The sequence below is a fragment of the Eptesicus fuscus genome, chromosome 9 (assembly GCF_027574615.1).
Source record: "Eptesicus fuscus isolate TK198812 chromosome 9, DD_ASM_mEF_20220401, whole genome shotgun sequence".
Lineage (NCBI taxonomy): Eukaryota > Metazoa > Chordata > Mammalia > Chiroptera > Vespertilionidae > Eptesicus > Eptesicus fuscus.
In genome coordinates this window covers 47,808,128-47,829,405 of record NC_072481.1, presented here as the reverse complement: position 1 = coordinate 47,829,405, position 21,278 = coordinate 47,808,128, and the positions used below count along the sequence as shown (strand labels likewise).

Below are 21,278 nucleotides of genomic sequence, written 5' to 3'. Positions count from 1 at the left end.
TTTTATGGGCTCTTGTCATGCCCACAACCCAAAGCTACCAGCTCGGAAGCCAGGTGTCGATGACTGACCAGAGCTGCTTCCTACCATGCTATTTCAGGCTTTTAGGACATGAGACTGGTATCTCAGCATTGGAAGAAAGTGATCTTAAAGCTAAGCTGGTTCAACTCTTAGTCCTTGAATCCCCTCTAATGCTGGCAGCGGCATCCTTACAGAGTGCATTCCACAGGTCATCACAGTATTCCCACTAAGGGAGGGCCTCTCAATCTATTCAGCTCAGAGGCACTGACTTTGAGAAAGACTCCCCTCATACCCAGTACTTAAAGATCTTTTAGAAGGAATGGTATACTGGTGGATGGCACATCCTGCTTTTATGTGGATTTGTGATCCACCATTTACTAGCTGACTAACGCTGGGCAAGTTACTTAGTCCTCTGTGCCTCAGTTTCCTCATCTGAAAAATGAGGATAATAGCACACCTTTATAAAGCTATTGTATGGATATATGTTAACACATGAAAAATGTTTTTTTTAAAGTGCCTGGTATATATAAAATAATATATATGTATATAAACAATATAATTATATACCCTACTATAATTATATATCATGCAGATGATATATATGAAAAATACATACATAAAATGTAAAAGTATACATAAGCTATTGCTATTATTACTGTTCTTGCTATGATAACTTAACAGTGATAAAACCCCTCAACAGATAGAAGAGACATCAAGTATGAGTCTTCCTGGGAAGAAAGTGAATGAATGATCTTCGTCTTGTTTAAACCATGTGCTTTACATTAAGAATAATCTTTACTTTTCCTAATCCTCATAACAGTATACATGGGAGATACTATCAATTCCTACATTAGAGAGGGTAAAACTAGGACTCAGATGTTAGGCAAGTTGCCCAAGGGTTATCCACATAGTAAGGGGCAGAGGTGGGTTTGCATCCCAGCCTTATCTCAAAGGCACTAAACTGCAGGGACTGAAATCCTATTGAGGCAGACATAGCTGAGACCAGCTCTTTACCTGAGCAGCGGCCGGTACCGTTGGCTTCTGGCCTGAGGAAGGGTGTGGATAATAAAATACACTGGGCATTTGAAGAGAAGAATCTTGGAGGAGAAGGGCTATAGGGTGTGAGAAAGGGAGTGTGGGGCTGCCAACAACCTGGGCCTGGGAAGAATATTTGCATACCGCTTTCCTCCCCTCCGCTTTCCATAAATGCACAGTCTTGCTCCATATTCAGATGTCGTAAGCTTCCAGACCTTCCACCAAAGATGGACCATCTGGCCCCCCATGAGCTGTTCTCACCTCCTCAGACTGCACAGCAGCGCCTCCCTTTGCTTCCTCTCTCATCTGCCAGCTGAGCAACCTCTCTCCTAAAATCTTTTCCATACACAGTGGGATGACTTACTGACTTCCTGCTAAAACCAAAATAGTCTGGGTTCTATCTGTTCTATGCTCAGACGGGGCTGGGAACAAACATTATGGTAAAGCCTCAAATCTCAAATTCGAATGAGTCAGTGTCAGGCTAGGGGTAAGCAAATGGCAAAAATACTTGCTTTTAAAATTTCTTTTAAAGTAAGTTAAGGTGGAGGAGAACATAGGCATAGAGAGGAATGAAAAGCAATGAGTCTGAGTCTAGGTCATAACCTTCAGAAAACTCCCGTCAGGGCAGTAACGACTCAGATGGTAACCTAGTGTGAATGACTTCAGTTTATTCATGGATTCCAAGTACCCAGGTTTCCTCTTAACTACAATGGGAAACTTAGATATGCTCATGTCTAGAACCCCATCAACTGACCACTGAGGCTTTATACCTTACCTCCACAATGGGATAGTTCTTGGCCCAAGTGCTGTTCGCTGGGTCTGGAATTTGTCTGTTACACCACTGAGGTCTGAGGGCTGACAGGAGAACAGATACCCTGTAGATATAGAAAACACTGACATTAGGTTAGTGGGTCCATGTGACATGGAAGCACGGGTTCTTAGCACAGTGATTTCAGTGCAGGGGTATGCAAATAAGTGAAATGTAAACACTGAAGGAGAAAGATAATGCATCATGTAAGGACGGACTCGTTTTCTGTGAAGTTTGGATAGGTGATGGAGTCACAATGCAGTCACTTGGGGTTTGCTAAATAAATGATGGCACTTTTGCTCTGTAATGTCACTCTGCAGCCATGCGTTTATTCAACAAGCATTCACTGTTGACCAGCACAGTGCTGGGGTAGGACAGCAAACAAGAAGGCATGGTCCCTACTCCTGGGAGTTTTCTAATCATGTAACTACAATGTTTATAAAGAGTTTGTAATAACAAGTAAATTATGCTAAAAGTAAGAAAACAAAACCCGATACAAATGATATAAATAACTTAAACATAGACCATGCAAAAAAAATGCCAAGAAAAATACTGTAGAGAAACATTCAAACTGTTTAGAATACTTGTGTTTGATGATCAGAGGAAATATGGTTTTTTTTTTTTTTTTTCTACATCTCTAGGTTTTAAATTTTTTAATGATTTTATATCACTTTTATGATGTAGGAGGAAAAAATTCCTTTAAATTGTTTCTTATAAATGCATATGGTTAAATATTTTGACTATATTTTTAAAAATTCAAGACCAATATGACACATCTTTAAAACCTTAGCTTTGATGTTTAATAAGAATGGTAAGCTCTGGAATGTGTTTAGCCCTTTGAAACAAAAAGATGTGGCCATATGATTAGTTTTTCTCCAAAGAAATGTAAGCAGAGGTACTTGTGACCTAGGATAGATCATGCAGATGAGGACAAGCGCCCAAAGGGTGGTGGGCCAAAAAAATGGAATAAAACTGGGTCCCTAAATGACCCAGTGGAGCAGAGCTGCCAACCAACCTGGATGACTTATCTCTTATATGGGAGAGAAATAAGCTGTTTTATTAAAGCCAGTATATTTGGGCCTTTCTTCCCTCCCTCCCTCCCTCCCTTCCTCCCTCCCTCCCTCCCTCCCTCCCTCCCTCCCTTCCTTCCTTCCTCAGCAGAAGCTTTGACCATTGCTGATACTATTTCCCTGAAGAGGATACATGTGATCCTAGTTAACTCTTTTTTTAGTTAAACTTTTTCAAAATCTACCTAAAGAGAGCTCTGCTTTGAAGTACCTATCACACACAGGGTTTCAATGAATGTAAAGCCTTTCAGAAAAGTTCAATAGCTGGCAGAATGACTTTGAGCTAGTTTTATTTTTATCTCTTCTCTTATGTTATATAACATCTGAAGAAAACTTTGTATTGAGTAACTACCTCCTTAAAAATTCTCTCAATAAAATAATATGTTTAAAGAAATTTTAGAAAATATAAATAAAAGAACTAAAACCACCTATGATTTTATTCCCTGATATAACTGCCATTAATATTTTGGTGTATATTCTTGGGGCAGAGAGTGTTAATTACTGCCCAATACCTGTTTTCCTCTCCGACTTGGGAAGAACACCTTAATGTATTGGGGCAACCATGAACCCAGCTGTAAGGCCACACTTCTAAACCTCCCTGCCTCACCAAGTTCTGGCCAATGAAATCTAACCAAAAGTATCCTGTGTGACTTTTTCATGTAAAGTCTTCTGAAAAGGGAAGTGTGGGCACCTTCTTTTTCCCTGTAGTTGTAGAGAGCAGGCATGATGGCTATCATTCCTACAGCCATTGGACCATGAGGTGAAACGGATGGAAGCCAGTGTCAGGATAATGGAGCAGAAAGATGCACTGGAGCTATTCACCAATCTTTGACCTGAGTTTACTTCCCTTACTTGGGTGAGAAGCTGTTTGCTAGTTTGTCATATTATTTTGGATTTTTCTCTTATATACAACCAAATTTAATGATAACTGATAATATCGTGTGTGTACTATGTTTTTAAAAAATGGAAGTACATCTTTTGCAAGCTGTTTTTAAAATCTAGCAAATATTCATGATTTCATTTTCTCTGGATGCATAATATTGCTAGATAGCATGAGCTATATCATGATTTCGTTAATTCCATGTCATTGGGTCTTTATGTTTCAAATTACTTTTCTTTTATGAACAATACTTTAGCATACCCTTATGATATACTTAGAATAAATTTCTAGTTAGAAATTGCTAGGTCAATGATAGGACATTTTTAAAAATCTAATATATATTGCCAATCCAAAAAGAAATAAAAGAAATAAATTTAGTCTGCCACCAGCAATGTATGAGAGTGTCCATTTCTTGGACTCATAGCAGCGATAACAATTATCATTTAAAAAGACAGTTACCAAAACTGGCAGGTGTACCCAACTCACTTTTGCCGGAAGTAACGCATTGAGAAAATGCCCACCATGATGATAGCAGTGCAAATGCTCGGTGCCATAAATGTGCTCCAATTGGCTTTACCTGAAAAGATAGCAAACCCTGTGATTGAGTTATCTTCAGTGAACATTTCAAAATACTCTATCGTGTGAAACTCTGGGCCGTCCCACAGCTCCTGGGTAGCTGGGCCCAGGAACAGGCCGAGTCATTTTATCCATTCATTTAAGAGGAGGGGCCCCAGGGAGCCAATTCTATAGTCCTGGGAGGAGCTCCAGCCCTACAAGGGCTCCTTCCTCTGTGGGTGGGGTAAGAGTTTGATAGACAACGCACTGGCTGTGAACTGCACTGAATCTTCCACTGACTGATCTGTGGTCTGTGGACTTCAGATTCTTGATCCATAAAAGGTGAGTGATGATGTCTACGTGAAGGTTTCTGTGAACATTAGAGTTAGTGTATTTAAAGCCCAAGACGATGTATCTGAACATAGAAGGCCCTCGAGAAATAGGAGCTAGTAATTTTACCAAACCACTGGATAAACCCTCTCTATAAGTAGGGTCTTTGAAATTGTTTTGATTTCTTCCTCTGAACATGTATTTTGCCATGTGTCAGAATTATTCATTAATTCATCCAGTGTTCATTATTAATCATGCACCAGGCCCTATTGCATGCTGAGATATGAAGGTGAATAGGAACATGGGTTCTGCTGTCTTCAGAAGTCAGAAGAGAGATGTAAACAACTGTAAATGTAGCCAGAAGAGAGAGATGTAAACAACTGTAAAACAGGCATGTGCAAGGTGTGTAGCAGAGAACAGCATGGGATATGACTTCATTTACAGCTCAGGATGGGTTCCCAAAAGGCATGATGTCAAAAGTGTAGAGTTGGATGGACAGGAGTTGGCTAAGCGGACAGGTTAGGGAAGTGCGGACTAGACCGAGAGCTATGCAAAGTCATGGGAGGAGGAAACAACGTAGCACTTTCAGGGGACTACGGTAGTCTGGCCTTGCTTTGGAGTACAAATGAGTGTGAGGCAGAGGATGAAGCTGAATGAGAGTAGGACCAAGTCATGCAGGTCCTGGTAACAGCAGTTTGAATCCTAGCTTGAAGCCCTTGGGGAACCGATGATGCGTTGCAGCAAGAGGTGGAATGTCAGCACTAGGGGTCCTGCAGAAAGATTCTTTTGATGGAATAAAGGACAGGCTGGGAGGGAGGGTGAGCAGGGAAACTAGGGACCAGAGACCTGCTAGGTTCAGTGAAAGGTGTATTACCAGGGCTGAATGGGGGAGTTAACGCAGGCAGCCTTGTTACCACCCCATACAACCAGCCCAATCTGACATTTCTTCCGCATCTGCCTTCCTTCCTGGGCAGATGGGACAGTCTGGAGCACCACAAGTAGAATGATGCTGAGCTCTTCATCTAGTTAACTGCTCACAAGTTAACTTTCATGGGAGTCGCGGGGGGTTGAAAAGAAGATGGGTTTTTAATTTTCCCAGTGGAGAAGTACCTGGCACAGAACAACAGTCCTGAATAACCAACTTGATACTCCCTGTTAGAAAGCAAGAACAGTGTGTTTTACTCTTGGGGCCAATGCAAGCTAGTGCTGCCAGAGAGAACAATGTAACTTAGCTTGTGGAAGCCCAGGGTAGCTGGGTCACTTTACATACTAAACCTTAAGTAACTCAAATATGAGTTTGATTTGTAGTTCTGCCATTTACTACCTCTATGACCTTGGGTAATTTTTCTGTACCTTACACTTGTAAAAGGCATCCTAATCCCTCATTCCTTTATTCATTTCATATTGAGCGCCTGGTAGTGTGACCAGGTATAATCATGTAAAGCAGGCACTACATGGTTGTGGTCAAGATTAAACAAGCAGCCCTGGCTGGTGTGGCTCAGTGGATAGAGCGTCGGCCTGCGGACTGAAGGGTCCCGGGTTCAATTCCCAGTCAAGGGCACATGCCTGGGTTGTGGGCTCGGTCCCCAGTAGGGGGCGTGCAGGAGGCAGCCGGTCCATGATTCTCTCTCATCATGGATGTTTCTACCTCTCTCTCCCTCTTCCTTCTTCTCTAAAATCAATAAAATATATTTAAAAAAAAAAAGATTAAACGAGCAAAAGTATGTGTTGTGTAGGTTGAATTGTGTTCTCCCACACCAAAAATTCATATGTTGAAGTCCTAATCTCCAGTACCTCAAAAAGTGACCTCGTTTGGAAATAGGGTTGTTGCAGATGTAATTAGTTAAGATGAGGTCAGACTGCAGTAGGGGGGGGCCTCTAATCCAATATGACTGGCGTCTTTATAAAACGGGGAAGTTTGAACACAGAGACACAAGGAAACCTCAACGTGAAGATGAAGGCAGAGATCCACAAGCCAAGGAACGCCAAAGATTGCCTCCAGACTCAAGGTGAGAGGCATAAAACAGATTCTTTCATAGCCTTCAGAAGAAACGAACTCTGCTGACACCTTGATCTTGAACCTCCAGCCTCCAGAAATGTGAGAAAATAAATTTCTATTGTCTAAGCAACCCCCAATTTATGGTGCTTGGTTGCAGGAGCCCCAGCAAACTAAAATGGTATAAAAGCACTTAACACAATGACTAGTACATAACTATCTGATATGCAATAGCTGCTATTGCTATTGTTGAGATTATTCTCAGTATTCATTAAACGGATATTTAGTGAACAAGTACTATGTGGTGGGCACCATTCTAGACCTTGAAGATAGAGATAAACAGATACCAGTCCCTGCCCATTGGAGTTTGAATATGGGTCAAATGTAGTACATTATGCGGGAAATAGGAGGTGCATTTGGGAAGGCTACCTGGAGGAGGAAACATTTCCACCGAGTTTTAAAAATTGAGTAGACACTGTCTCCAAGCAGACAATAACATGGTAGGGCAGTCCAGTTACAGGAAACAAGAGCAAAGGTGTAGCAGTAAGAAAGCTATGAGCAACTTAAAGAAAACCTGATAATCTCCATGCTAAAGCCATGGGACTGGACACCTGTGTGGGAACCCAGGGTGGACTCTCTATCTCTAAAGTTGTTCTTACCTTGCAGACAAAATTCCATCTCATTTCCTTGGGGGCTTTCGCCAGCTGCTGTCAGAGCTGTCATCCACAGGACGTATCTCACTCTGGGCTGCAGGCTGTCTATTGGATGTGAATTTTCAGAGACGCTATAGGGAATTTCTGAGAGGAAGATAAAGGAAGCAAGGTACAGATTAAAGGGAATATTTGAATATGGGCTTTTACTCATTGTTATTTGTTAATGCTTCATTTAATTTGAAAGAGAAAAGCACATTTCTGTTTTAAAATAGTCTTAATTAATTAGTACTTAACACTTTAGTAGGCCCTACATGCTGTCATTTATGCAGGTCTCACTTTCCAGCATATTAGAAGAAGTAAATATTTTTTCTGGGGCAAAATCTTTTGAAAGAATTTTTATCATTTTGCTTTTGAAATTATTTAGCTGTAGTTAACTCCTATTTTTTAAAAAAAAAAAAATGTTTTTATTGACTTGAGAGAGAGAGAGAATCATTGATCTGCTGCCTCCTGCATGCGCCATACTGGGGATGGAGCCTGCAACCGGGAATCAAACCAGTGACCTCTTGGTGCATGGGACGACACTCAACCAACTGAGTCACAGTGGTTAACGCCTTTTATTTCCTATAATGTTTCTGGCATTTACCAGGTATATTTGAGAATCTTTGGGAAAGAAATTCAATATACAAATTGTTTTCAGTTGACCTTTTAGAAAGCTAAGTTTAGCAATTAATGAAACATATTTAAGCAACATATATTAATTTTGATTTTCCACTTTTTTTTGTAAGCACTGAGTATTGAGCTTAGTAGGCTTAATATGATGATCTGCTACAATTTGATGTAAAATTTAAAACCTAGAGCAGCAGTATTTAAGATTAGGTTTATTTTGGCAGTTTAAGCCTAAATCATTAGTTCCCTATGCTCTCCACACCCCTGTAGATTCTCAGCAGGGAAGATTTTGTTTTTGAGCAATGCACTGAGGCTGTTTGTAGGTAGCCTTCAGTAAGTAGCCTTCAGCAATCTTCTGGGAGGGATTGGGGTGGGGGGACATACAATGAAGGGCAGAACTTCAACTGGAGCAGCCTGCTGGCTTGCTCAGCAGACTTGCCCCTGTGCTGGTGACGAGAACTCAGCATTTTGTGCCTCAGCATCACATTTACTAACTCAGAAACCCCAGGACAAGTCGCATGATGACCCTATTTGCTGAAATTATTTCAACAGTCACAAATATGTATTTAACGTCTGCTCTGGATAAGGCACAAGTATACAAAGGCACTGTATCTGCATCAAAGAGTTTACATCAGTGAGGAAAACAGACCCCTTACACTCCCCACCCCTGCTCACTATGGGTGCCCAGCAAGATGGAGCCCTGTAATATTACATCCACTCCACCCAAAGGTGCTGAGGTTGGAGCGGATCATTTAAGAGCTGTGACTATCAGAGCAATTGCTGCATTTTACATCCTGTTGAAAAAAGGTACCCTGTGGAAAATTCCCAAGCCTACTCTAACCTGATGAAATTGCTTGCACAGACTTAAGCTATGAGATCAAACTAAAAAAGCTCTTTCCTTCTTCCTAAGTCGGGATTAAAAAATTAATTTTGAAGCAACCTTCTGCTCATCTTGCTGCAGCAAAGCATCAGCAAGCATCAGGGAGTCAACCATCAGATTGTGTGAGGGCATCCTTAGCTCTGGGAGTGAAATAAGATGTCGGAACAGAAGAGAAGAAATTTGAATGGTGTGCTGGGCCAAAAGGTTTATACACACACACACACACACACACACACACACACAAACATATTTAAAAATAAATATATTTGAAGAATAAGAAACTATGGGGGAGCAGTAAGGAGGAGGATGGTGTTAGCAGTTTGGTTGGCAAAATAGGCTGAGTCGAGTAATGGGAGAAAGAAATCATGCAGGAAATACTGGTTCTGCTGCCTGGGACTGGGCTTTGATCTCAGGCACAGATAAAAAGGCCCATTCAATTCTTAGCCCTCTGAAACTTTAGGCTCAGGTGGTTAAAAGACAAAGGCACCAGTTTAGAAAGATGTGATAATGGCCAATCATCTGACAGGCAGTGGGTAAGAAGGTCAAGAAGACCAAGTGGTCTCCAGCAAAACAGCTGCATTATTACCGAAAATTAGTTTTTCCCTAACTGTCTACCTTGATTTAACAACATGGAGGGTGGTAATCACCCATTTGTTATTCAACAAATACTGTTTTTATTAAGCACGTACTGTGTGCCTGGCTGTCTTGTAAGAACAGGGGAGACAGTGGTGTCTGCCCTCATGATGCTTAGGTTCTGTGGGCAAAAATAGTCAAGTAAAGCAAAGCACAGCGTGTGCACCAGTACAGAAGAGCACTGGTGCACATGGTGGTACCCACAAACTTCCCGAGGAGAAGTCTCACACCATAATCCGCTGGGAATGCACTAACACGCAGGTGCCGGGGCCCAGCCCAGGTCCACACCTCTCCTCTCCTGCCCAGCAGGGCTCAGCGCTCCGACCGCACCCTGCATGTCTGTCAGTCTGGGGCCTAGTGGGCAGCGCCACAAGACACATTAGACAGCGCCCTCCCCCTTGGGTCTCCATCCTGCTCTTGCTCTTGTGGAACCTCCATCCTGGTGTTTTTTTCCTTCAGCCTCCTGCCCTCTGTCACTCTCTAGAAGCTGCACTTGTGAATTTACCTGTGATTTCTGGTTATCAAATGCAATAGACAGCTGTCAGTCCCTGATCATAGCAGTTACATTGTGTGTGTGTGTGTGTGTGTGTGTGTGCTTTTCCATCTCCTTCAATAGACTGTGAACTCTGTGAGACAGGGAATGGGTCTTACTCATCAATATGTGCTTCATGAATAAAAGGAATATAACCTAAACCAGTATAAAACAGGACTTTGAATCTGGGCCTCCTTCCCTTTTGATGTATTTTTAAATACCCTTATATAGACTTTAGAGTCATCAGATTTGTGGCAAAATAAAGTAGGTATTTTCTTCTACATCTACAACAGCAGTTTTATGAACCAAATGACCATGCTTATCTGTCTGGTTGTAAATAGGCCTCTCGGTTTAAACTCTGCCAAAATGAAAATTGGGAGGTGGAGGGGAGCAAATTCCACATAAAGAGTTCAAAATGGCTCAGGAGGAGGTCAACTGATTCATCACCTTCTGGGGTGTTTTTCAGAACTGACCCTGGCTGGCCCAGTGGGAAGCAGTTCTGTTCAATGATACATCCTATTTATCAATGGTGGGTTAGTTAAGTGAATGACTGTAAAGTCTTATAATGGAATACTAGAGGGCTATTAAGAAGAATGAAGCAAATCCATCTGGACTGATGTGGAAAGATCTCCAGTACTTATTATTGAGAAGTAAAAGCAAAATGAAAATCAGAATACAGGGGATGGGGGTGGGTTAGAAGGGTCAATGGGGGAACAAAGGGGACATATGTAATACTTTCCACAATAAAGATGAAAACAAACAAACAAAAAACAGAATACAGATGATTATTCAAAACACTAGAGGCCTGGTGCACGAAATTCATGCACAGGTAGGATCCTTCGGCTTGGCCGGCGATCAGGGCTGATCAGGTTCCCTGCCTCATCTTTCCCTAGCTCCCTCAGTGGCCCGCCACCGCTGGTCACCCACCATATTCCGTGCCTCCCCCTGGTGGTCAGCACACATCATAGTGAGCGATTGAATTCCCATTCTCCCAGTTGAACTCCCGAGGGGACACTTTGCATATTAGGCTTTTAGATAGATAGATAGATAGATAGATAGATAGATAGATAGATAGATAGATAGGCTTGTGTAGGTCTTAAAATTTTTTCTGGCTGAACATACAAAGAACTGCTAACAGTCTAAGTATAAAGGAAGGAATAATTTTGACTTTATGTCTTACTGAATTATTTGAATGTTTTTATCACTTGCAAGTATTATTTATATAATAAAAATTAACTAGCTTCAAAAGTCCTAACTCAGAAAAGCAACACTGCAGGTCTTATAAGGTCAATAGAGAGGACCGACGGCTCAAGTTTCCCAGGTAATAATCCCTCTTGCAGGCAGCACCCTGGCACCCACATCTCAGGGTGGCTCTGTTACATTCTTCTTGGACCCACTACTTCTCATGAATGAACAAAAAAGTTGCTTCTTTATGATAAATTCTCCTGAAAGAAAGCTGCCTTTGAAATAAGAAGGGCAAACCAGAATAAATCAAAATTAGAACATCAAGTCTGGCAGGTGCCTTGGAGCTGCTATGAATATGTGATTCATGAAGTCACTCAAGATTATGCTCCAGCCAGAATTTATTTTAATTGCTTTAGTCTTATAGAATAATTAGTGGCCCGGTGCACAGATTCAGGCACATTGAAAGAAAATTAATTAGAAGATATATTTTAATATCGCTAGTTGCCCTTTCTCTATAATAGAAGTGTCAGAGGTGAAAGAAAACTAGTAAAATGTACATGAAAATAATATATAAATTGATTAAAAATAATAACAATAAAGACATGATATGAAAACAAAAACATGACATAAAAACAATGACTGATAAATTGATTAAACTTATTCTAATATCTCTCTGTATACCACATTAAGAGTAAAAACAGTTTCAGAGTGCTTGACTAATTTCCCTTGTGATGAAGTATTTACAACTTTAACATTAACGTCACATGCTTTTTGAACTCGAGAGAAAGCAACATACAACTGACCATGTCCAAAAACTTTTTCCAGCCCAGTGAAGCACCCCAACTTCTCTTTCAGGCAATTGTCAAGCAACACAGCAGTAAATATCAACAGGAAGCAGACTATTATTGTAGATCACACAGGGAGAACAAAGAGTAAAATATTTAATTGTAGCAGTGTTTGACTATATTCTGCACAGTGAGAAAACCTAAGTCATTTTCAACTTCCACCATTTCTTACTTCTTTTCAATCAGGTCAAGTTTCTAAACTTTCTAAATCTCCACTTGCTGGCTAATGAAAAGAAAATAGGATTCCACCAAGTCTATCTACCTACTCCAGGACTTCTACTGTAAAATGTTTGCACTTGGCTATAAAGCAAGTTGGGTTCCTGGGCTGAAGAAACTCCAAGGAGGTTAGTCGCTAGGGAGAGGAAGCTGGGCACTGCTATGCGACATCATTACCCAGCACCCACAGCCACCGTTTCCAGGCTGGGCTGGGCTGTGGGCCGCATTTTGCGCCATGGGGTCTTGACAGCGTCGGCTGTGATTTGGTGGGCTGTCACTCCGGGATGGTGGCGGGGCCTGTGTCCCACTTGGGGGAAGCCGAGTATTGCTTTGTCAGTGCCAGGTCCGTGGTGCCATTTCTCTGTAAATGGCCAGTGCGCGTCACAGCAGCTCCTGCACTGAGCGTCTGCCCCCTGGTGGTCAGTGCACATCATAGCGACCAGTTGGACGGTCAGACACTTAGCATATTAGCCTTTTATATAGAGAGACTAGAGGCCCAGTGCACAAAATTCAGGCATGGGGCGGGGGGTCCCTCAGCCTGGCCTGCACCCTCTCCAATCCGGGACCCCTCAGGGGATGTCTGACTGCCGGACATCTCTCTCACAATCTGGGACCACTAGCTTCTAACTGCTCCCCTGCCTGCCTGCCTGATCACCCCTAACCGCTCTCCCCTGCTGGCCTGATCACCCCTAACCACCTCTGCCTCAGCCCCCATCACCGTGGTTTTGTCCAGAAGGCTGTCCGGAAGATGTCCAGTCTAATTAGCATATTATCCTTTTATTAGTATAGATTATAGGTTATAAGGAATTACTTAAGTTGTATCGTAATTTACCCATTTTGAGAATAAAATAGTATAGTATAATGGTATTTGTAAATGCGGGGACTCCAAAGTTCCCCAAATGCATACCTTGTAAACCTCAAGGGTCTATATAATAGTACTAAAGTGTCTTTATTGCTTTTTGAAATGCTACCTCCCGATGTGAATAAGCTCCTTGAGAGCCTGGTCCATAATCTTCATTTCTTTAATTTGCTTGGCACATAACATATATCCAGTAACTGTGCATATGAGTTTAGATGTCTTTTCCTTCATTCAGTTAATTTCACAATATTTACTGAGCATCTACTAAGTGCCAGGCACGGTACTAGCACTTTGTGTATGTATGCACATGCATGTGCCAGTGTCCTCCTGGCATCTGAACAAGGAAGGCCCCACAGCATTCTTTTCTCACACGTACCACAAAACTGAGGTTGGGAAGCGGAGCTCTGTTCCTTCCAGTATATCCTGTAATGGAGGATGCAGCCCATTTGTTCCTGGGCTGGAATTTTGTCCCACGAAATTAAAATGCGCCCCTTTTCCTCTGTGATGGCATTAATGTGGGGGCCACTCAGTGGTGCTGTAAAGTAGAGCACAGGAGGCTTTGTCACCCCTTCAAGTCCAAATCACGAAACTAAAGCAAAACGTGGCCAGAGGTTCCCAAGACTCACCTTTGTGCGCAGAGTCACCCCGGATGGAGCGGCATCCTCCCCGGGTCCCTGACAGTGCGTGCACGCGGATTTCATAGCAGATGTGAGGTTTTATGTTCTCTGCAAGGAAAGGGAGTTCTTATCACAGGGGCAGTATCACCTGTGAGTCACTAAAGGCGCCACCTCCATATCTGATACAGACACACTCAAGGCATTTCTTGCCTTTTCTTAGTGTGAAGATGGCTCAAGGGTAAAGGAATGACCTGTTACAAAATCTCAGCCTCCTATTTGCCATGGAACCGCCTCCTGGAAGCCATGGCTCCCCACTCCAGAGTCCGCCTCATAGTGAACAACTAAGCAAACCTGAGTTTCTTTTGAAGGCCATCGTGATTAAGGAGACAAAAGCTAGCCCAGTCTCAACCAGGATTTAAATATAAACACACAGCTTTTGAAACAAAACTCACCTTCAGAAACAAAACAAAACTTTGATGTCTACAAATAAATCATTTGCCATTTATCAGAAAGTGAGGCTGGGTATTTCAGGCACAGAACCTGGAAGACTCTTCAATTCCACAGACGCTTATCAGGATCTGACTGGGGAGCTGGGGGTGACACGTTCGGGTGTGGCTAACCAGGGCACGCTCAGTGCAATCCAACCTCTGGAGGTAGGGACGCAGTCAGTGCAATTCGACCCATTGCTCCTTCTCTACCTGCCTGCATCATGATCCAATTAGATCTCAAGTTGCTTCACAGCGTGGAAGATCCCCGGGAATGTTAAACCCTTTGCACTCGCTTGCTTTTTTCGATTCCTTTATTCTACTGCTAACCGTGTCGAGTCACACTTGACATCCGAGTGCAAAGGGTTAATGCACCTTCATAGCTTTTAAACTGCCACCCTGTGCAATGTTCTATCAGCTACGAAGTTTATTGGCAAGTCGCTCTTTCCTGCCCAAGCTCCTTATTTCCATTATTTCTACTTGTTAAAAAGAAAAAGGGCCCTCTCATAGATACCGCCCATGACATATCTTTAAATTCTCCATTAAAATTTAAAGGAAAAAGAGAGATAATCCCTACTCGGTAACTAACTACAGTATCATGTGGTCAAAACAAGGGCTCTCTCCCATATTGTTTAAAGCCCTGCCATAGGTTGATCTGGTCCCCTACCACGCACAATTGATTAGGATTTAACATTTCCTCTTTGGGGAAGAAGAATTTTACATCACTGAATAATTTACTAAACTGTGTGTTTTATAAGAAAACTCGCTGTCCTATAAATATTCCAGCAAACAAGCCGTATGTAAAGCTCAAACACACCACCAGTTCTGTCAGAATGACCATGAAGAGAAAAGACTAAGGCCACAGGCGAGTTCCCATTTGTATTCACGAACTGAGTGAGAGGGAGGTAGGGACGCAGTCAGCTCAGTCCAGTATCCAAAGATTATACGTGGGTGGCATCCAGACCCAGGGGCCCCAAGGGCAACGTGGAGAATGGAATCACATTTCATTTTAGAGGGGCTAGTGCCTGGCTGCTCTCCTACTCGTCGAGGAAGGTGCCAACCAACCACCGTGCCATACAGAGGCGTGGGAGTTCCAGATGAGCTCAGCCGGCAAATGCTTTTGTTACGTTTTGCCACGCAGACTGTGTTGAGGGCAGAAGCCTTGGGAACGGCTCTTACAGAAGCTGTGGGCTGCGGCTTGTGAAGAGCCTACCCTACGTGGAGGAGGGAAGAAAATGTGGCTCCTTAACTCAGGTGACAGTTCCTTTTCTGTAAAGCGTGGAGCCCTAGCAAGCTAGTTCCCTGGTCCTGATCTTGAGGACTCCCACTGTACTGGCTAAATCTTACACAAACACTCCTTAATCACGTCTGCCCTCCACCTCGAAAATTCCTTAGCCCTGCTCCCCACACTGTTAAGATTTTTATTTCTTTATCCTGGCCCCAACTACCGGCTCATTTCCTCGTTCTGTCATGCATACCTATATGCCTGGTGTCCATGTTTATAAAGACTCTTTTAGGTTGATTTTCTGCAGAAAGCTAATTTCCCCTATTAAGTATGGGGGAAGGCAAACACTAAATGACCACTAAGGAGGAGTAACCCTAGAGGAAGAATGAGGGAGCATGCAGAAGGGGGCCCAAAAGAGCCTAGGAACCAGGGAAGGTTTTCTACACACGGCGATGGCCACATAGTGTAAAAGATGTGGCTCCGTATGGCCTGAACCATCTTTATGCAGACAGGGCGGGACTGATGATCCCTCGCCTAATCTTACCGACCTACAGTCCTGGAGCTGGACTGTCTTCAGGCCCACTACAAGCAAGGGCCCCAGCCAGAAGCTGAGGATGCGAAGGCAATGAGTGAACTCACTGAGGAGAGAGGGCCCCTCTGATTTCATGGTGTGAATTAATTTTTTTAAGAGTTTATTTTCTTAATGTAACAGCAACACAAACTAATAGTTCATCAAGTGTTTTCAAGTAGCAAGAAAACCATTATTAAAGTTATTTTACCAACTAGTGTATGGATCTAGTTCAATTGAATATTTCTAAAATGCTTAAAAACATTTCAGTTTCCTAAATATGGAAACCATTCTCTCTCTTCATCTACTTTATGGTATGTGTGTAGAATCATAAAAGGAAGGAACTGTAGGGACTATATGATTTAAACTATTCTGCAGGGGTAAACCCTAATACAGTTGACAATAAGCATTTGCAATTTTGCAGCAGTTTGGAGCTCACTAAACACCTGCTCTAGGCACTGTTTCATCTGATTTGATAGGGAAAGCAGCCCTCAGGGTAAACTGGTGCCACTGCAACAACTCCAGGGACAAGCACTTGTCCTAGGAGAGACCGTAACCAGTAAGGAAAGTTCCTTCTCAAAACAGAGCGGGCATCTGCCTTCTTATCATTCCCATGCAGAGGCCTCAGCTTTGCCCTCCAAAACAGTAAAGAATGCATCCTCCTTTTCATGTACATGTCAAAGCCAGCAGCAGCCGCCATCAATTCAGCCCGCCCTCATCTAGAATTCTCTTCCATGTGCTAAGTAGTTTCCACATTAAAAGTTCCAGAAGCCCAGGGACTTGCTCACCTTCTGTGGCTCACTGGGCAGCATTCAGTTTATGTGTTGTGCTTACAATTGAACACAACTCACTAAAAATCTGAGCCGCTAGACTATAAAAAAAAGGCACACAGGTAAGGGCCAGCTCATGTATTATCACGCAGTGTGGTCTGTTTATTTCATCTGTGTAATTTTGCTGCCTTAAGCAAGGCATGTGTGTCCTCCTGGACAGGTGCAATGACTGTCATGGTGTGATGAAAGTGTTATGGGATTTAGAGCTTGAAAATCTACTAAAATTTTAGCTCTGTGAAATAATCCTATCTAATAAAAGGGTAATATGCAAATTAACCATCACTCCATCACAAAGATGGCGATGCCCATAACCACAAGATGGCGGCACCCAGTCCTCTCAGCCCCATGGAGTCTCCCAGTCCTGGGGGGGCGGCCACTGAGAGCAGGCAGCATGAGCAGCCTAGAAGAATGCTTGCTTTGTTGCTGTGGCAACAAGGCAAGCGTTCCACCCCAGTCGCTGAGGCCCTCTGGGCAGTGGGCACAGAGTGGCTGGGGGCGGAGGGGGAACGTTTGCATCGTCGCCCCAGTGACGAGGCAATCGTTCCATGCCCAGCCACGGATGGGCCTCTGGGCCGCGGAGAGCCTCTGGGCAGCAGGTGCGGAGGGGCCAGGCCCCACAGAGAGCTACTGGCGCACGGATTCGTGCGTAGGGCTACGAGTAATGATAATAATGCTAGCTAAATTATCAAGCACGTAAAATACGCTAGGCACTGTTTTCTCTATATTAATTCAGTTAGTCCTCACAATAACCCAATGAGGTAGATAATATTAATATCCCCATATTATAGATAAGTAAACTGAGGCACAGAGAAATTAATTTTCCCTAGATTATCCAACCTAGAAAGGGGCAGAGCCAGGACTCAAATTTAGATAGTCTGGCTGCAGAACCAGTACTTAAACTTACACTTAAAAAGGATATTGACTAAGTTTTGTCCAATCATCTCAATATGCTTTCAGATGCTTTCTTTCACTTGATTGTAACCGACAGATTTGAAATTTGAGGATTAGTGACACCAATTATATAGATAATTCTGAATTTATTATCACAAGAATAGGCAGCAGACCTGAGCATGGAAGATTTCCTGGAATCCTCATCTATATAATGGGCTGCACATGGTATTTCTGAGACTTAAATGAACTCCCCAAAGTAAGGTGCCCATCACATTGACTGGTTACTACTTAGCTCTCAGCCACGCTCATTTGGTTTATTCACTTATATGGCACCGTGTCAGGCATGTGGATTTTCCATAGATACTGGAGCTCTTAGGCGACCAGTTGGTTGGCCTTCCATAGCAGCCATGGTGTATTCTGGGGTGCTGTCCTGAAGGACCCTAGGTCATCACTCTCCTGCATTCTCATGTAGCCACTCGTAATTGAAGGGCAGGGTTTGGGGTTCTCACCTGCAATTTCCTCAAACAAATGTGAATTTAGTAACCCTCCTAAAGGCAGGTGAACAATTAAGTACCTGAAATCAAAGCTGACACGTTGTTGGGGGGAGTCCGTAGCCAGTTCAGAGGGGGCTGCGTGCCACGCCCCGGATGGAGCTCCCTCCATTCCACCACGTACTCTTGGACAGCAGAGGCGGATTCCCTGGGGGGCTCCCACATCACCATAATGTTGTCCATGCCCTCTGAGTTTGCAGAGACCTGGCCAGGAGCCAGCAACGCTTTATGGGGGGAAATGGGGAGGGACGAAAACAAAGATCACTGTGGATCAAGATATAAAACATAACAACTCATCCTAGCAAAGTTTTAGAAGAACTGATTTCTTTTTAAGGTCTTCAGGTTCACGTACTTCTCAATTTAAGTTCATCGTACTTCTCAATTCGTGGAGATCTGGCATCAGCAGCTTGGACAAGGACCCCGTGTAGAGTTATTTATAAAATTATTTCCCCTTCATATTTCATTTCACTTTCCATTTCTGTGTCCCCAATGATACCTGCTCTAGTGAATGTAATAGGAATCCTTCTAGTCCAGCTTACGTAAATGTTTATTCAGATATATGTGGATCCTTGAAAATTAGTGCCGCTTTGTGCTTGCGAGTTGCTATTTCATGAACTGTGTTGGGAGTAAATCTAATGTTTTTTTCTAACTTTTTTCCCCCACACAACTTTGTTTCTGAGATATATCCAGCCGGTTCCTATATGTAAATTTAGCTCATTCCTTTAGACGGCTGCCTCAACCCCTTCTTTGCCCAGTCTCCAAGTGACAAGCAGGTTTCCCTCCAACTCTTTACTGATGTAGACCAAAAAAGAAAAAGGTGCTGTAAATAAATCATAAATTCCTAACCTGGCAGGTCATGGTGGGTGGTCACACCCCAGTCCTGTAACTTAAGTGAGAGTTTTTAAAGCCAGCCCTGTCCATTGTTTTTGTGCATCTAGGTTAACAGAAGTAGTGCCAGAAGGAATACCCTTCAAAGGCATAACCACCCTTAAGAAAGCACATAATCCTCTAATCCAACCCCTGCCTTGCTTTCTCCCACCTTCATGCAATCTTCCTTAACATCATCTCTTTAATGTCAAACGCACAAAAGAAACTGAAAAACTGTTATTCTTCAGAGCATTTGAGATCTTTATACCCCGGCATATGTCCTCAGTTTGGCTCAAATAAACTCTTATAAAAATTCTCTTCAGGTTTGGACCTTCTTAAATTGACACTAACACAAACAAGGAGATGATGGATATTCTCTCGCATGTCCTGGTGTGTACCTGGGCACGAGTGTCTCTAGATGTATATGCAGAGTTGCTTAATGATAGGGTAAATTCCAGCCGTTTTTTTTTTTTTTTTTTTACTGGAATTAAGTTAAATATATAGTTTAATTCAGGGAAAATCGATGCTATTACAATGTTAAATCATTCCATTAATAATTCACATATTTCACTAAAGATGGCCAGTATGGTCTCTAAAATAGCCAATCAGTTGACACTCCAAAAAGAAAAACTTGAGAGATCTCCTCCCCGCCCCGTACCCCCCACACATTAACACGTGGTATTTTCTGACTTCATAACTTTTGCCAATCTGGTACATGTAAAGTGGTATTTAACTGTGGTTTTATTTTCGTTTTCTGATTTCTCATGAGACTGAGCTTCTCTTCATATATTACTAATCATCTGACTTTTTCTCCTTATATGAACTGCCTGTTCATATACTTTGCTCATTTTTTCTGAGTTTCCTGTCTTGTCTCTGATTTGCAGAAATAGCTTTCATATTCTAGATCTTAATCACTTGTCAGGTTTCAACTCTAAAAATATCTTACTCGCCCTGGCTGGTTTGGCTCAATGGATAGAGCATCGGCCTGCGGACTGAAGGGTCCCAGGTTTGATTCCGGCCAAGGGCACGTGCCTGGGTTGCGGGCTCGATCCCCCAGTAGGGGGCGTGTAGGAGGCAGCCGGTCGATGATTCTCATCATTGATGTTTCTATCTCTCTCCCCCTCTCCCTTCTCTGAAATCAATAAAATATATTTTAAAAAAATAAAAAATAAAAATATCTTACTCTAGTCTTTTGACTCTCTGATACCTTTATGATGTGTTTGTTGCCCATAAATACTTAATTTGCTGTAGGTAAACCTATCTATGGTTTGTGCATTTTGAGTCTTGTTTATGAAATCCTTCCATCCAGGGGTCATGAAAATACTCACATTTTCTCCTATTGACTTTTGGTTTTACCTTTAACACTCAAGTTTGTTTGTTTGTTTTTTTATCCAAACCTAACTGAAAGTTTTTCTTTTAAGGGAATAAATTTTATTATTTTTCCCACACAGTGAGTACGTTTTTTCAAGTGTGACACCATCCCTAACATACACAAAGTTCTATATGTGACTAGGTCTGGGTCTGGTCAGCTTCGTCAGCAGAACACACTGATCTCATTACCAGGCTTTGTGATGTCTGACTATTTGTTGGTAAACTCTCCTCTTCCTTTTGCTCTTCTTTTTTCAAAATAGTCTTGGTTATACATAAAACGTTATTCTTCCACATAGCTTTTAGACTCACTTTATTAGGGTCCCCCCAAATTCCAGCTGGTAGTTTTTACTGGAATTAAGTTAAATATATAGTTTAATTCAGGGAAAACTGATGCTGTTACAATGTTAAATCGTTCCATTAAAAGATTACTCAGCTCTCCTTTTACATCTTTTAATGGAGTTTTAAAAAGTCCTCCTTAAAGTTTTCATGTGTTCTTTGTTAGTTTAATTCCTAAATATTTGATACTTTTAGTTTGCTATGTAAATGGAATCTTATTTTCTACTATTAATTTGTATGTGTTATTTTTATTTATGAGGAATTTGCTAAACTCTCTAATTAGTTCTAATAATTTATCTATTGCCCATGCTGAATTTTTCATATAATAATCTTATTAACTGCATACTTAAATATCTCTTCCTTCCAATCTTTAAATTCA

The 21,278-nt window shown here is 42.2% G+C and overlaps 1 protein-coding gene across 2 annotated transcripts in view; it reads right to left on the bottom strand.

The window, feature by feature from the left end:
- Positions 1-21,278, bottom strand: part of IL12RB2 (interleukin 12 receptor subunit beta 2) — a 60,453-nt gene that overhangs the window by 3,477 nt on the left and 35,698 nt on the right. The window contains exons 9-14 of one of the 2 annotated variants that reach the window (XM_054721148.1): positions 18,349-18,549; positions 13,785-13,883; positions 13,535-13,693; positions 7,349-7,486; positions 4,295-4,385; positions 1,829-1,928 (exon numbers count right to left, since the gene is read on the bottom strand). In XM_054721148.1, coding sequence (XP_054577123.1) covers positions 1,829-1,928; positions 4,295-4,385; positions 7,349-7,486; positions 13,535-13,693; positions 13,785-13,883; positions 18,349-18,549 — 788 coding nt within the window. The remainder of the gene's footprint in view (positions 1-1,828; positions 1,929-4,294; positions 4,386-7,348; positions 7,487-13,534; positions 13,694-13,784; positions 13,884-18,348; positions 18,550-21,278) is intronic. The other variant, XM_054721149.1, reaches the window with a different exon arrangement.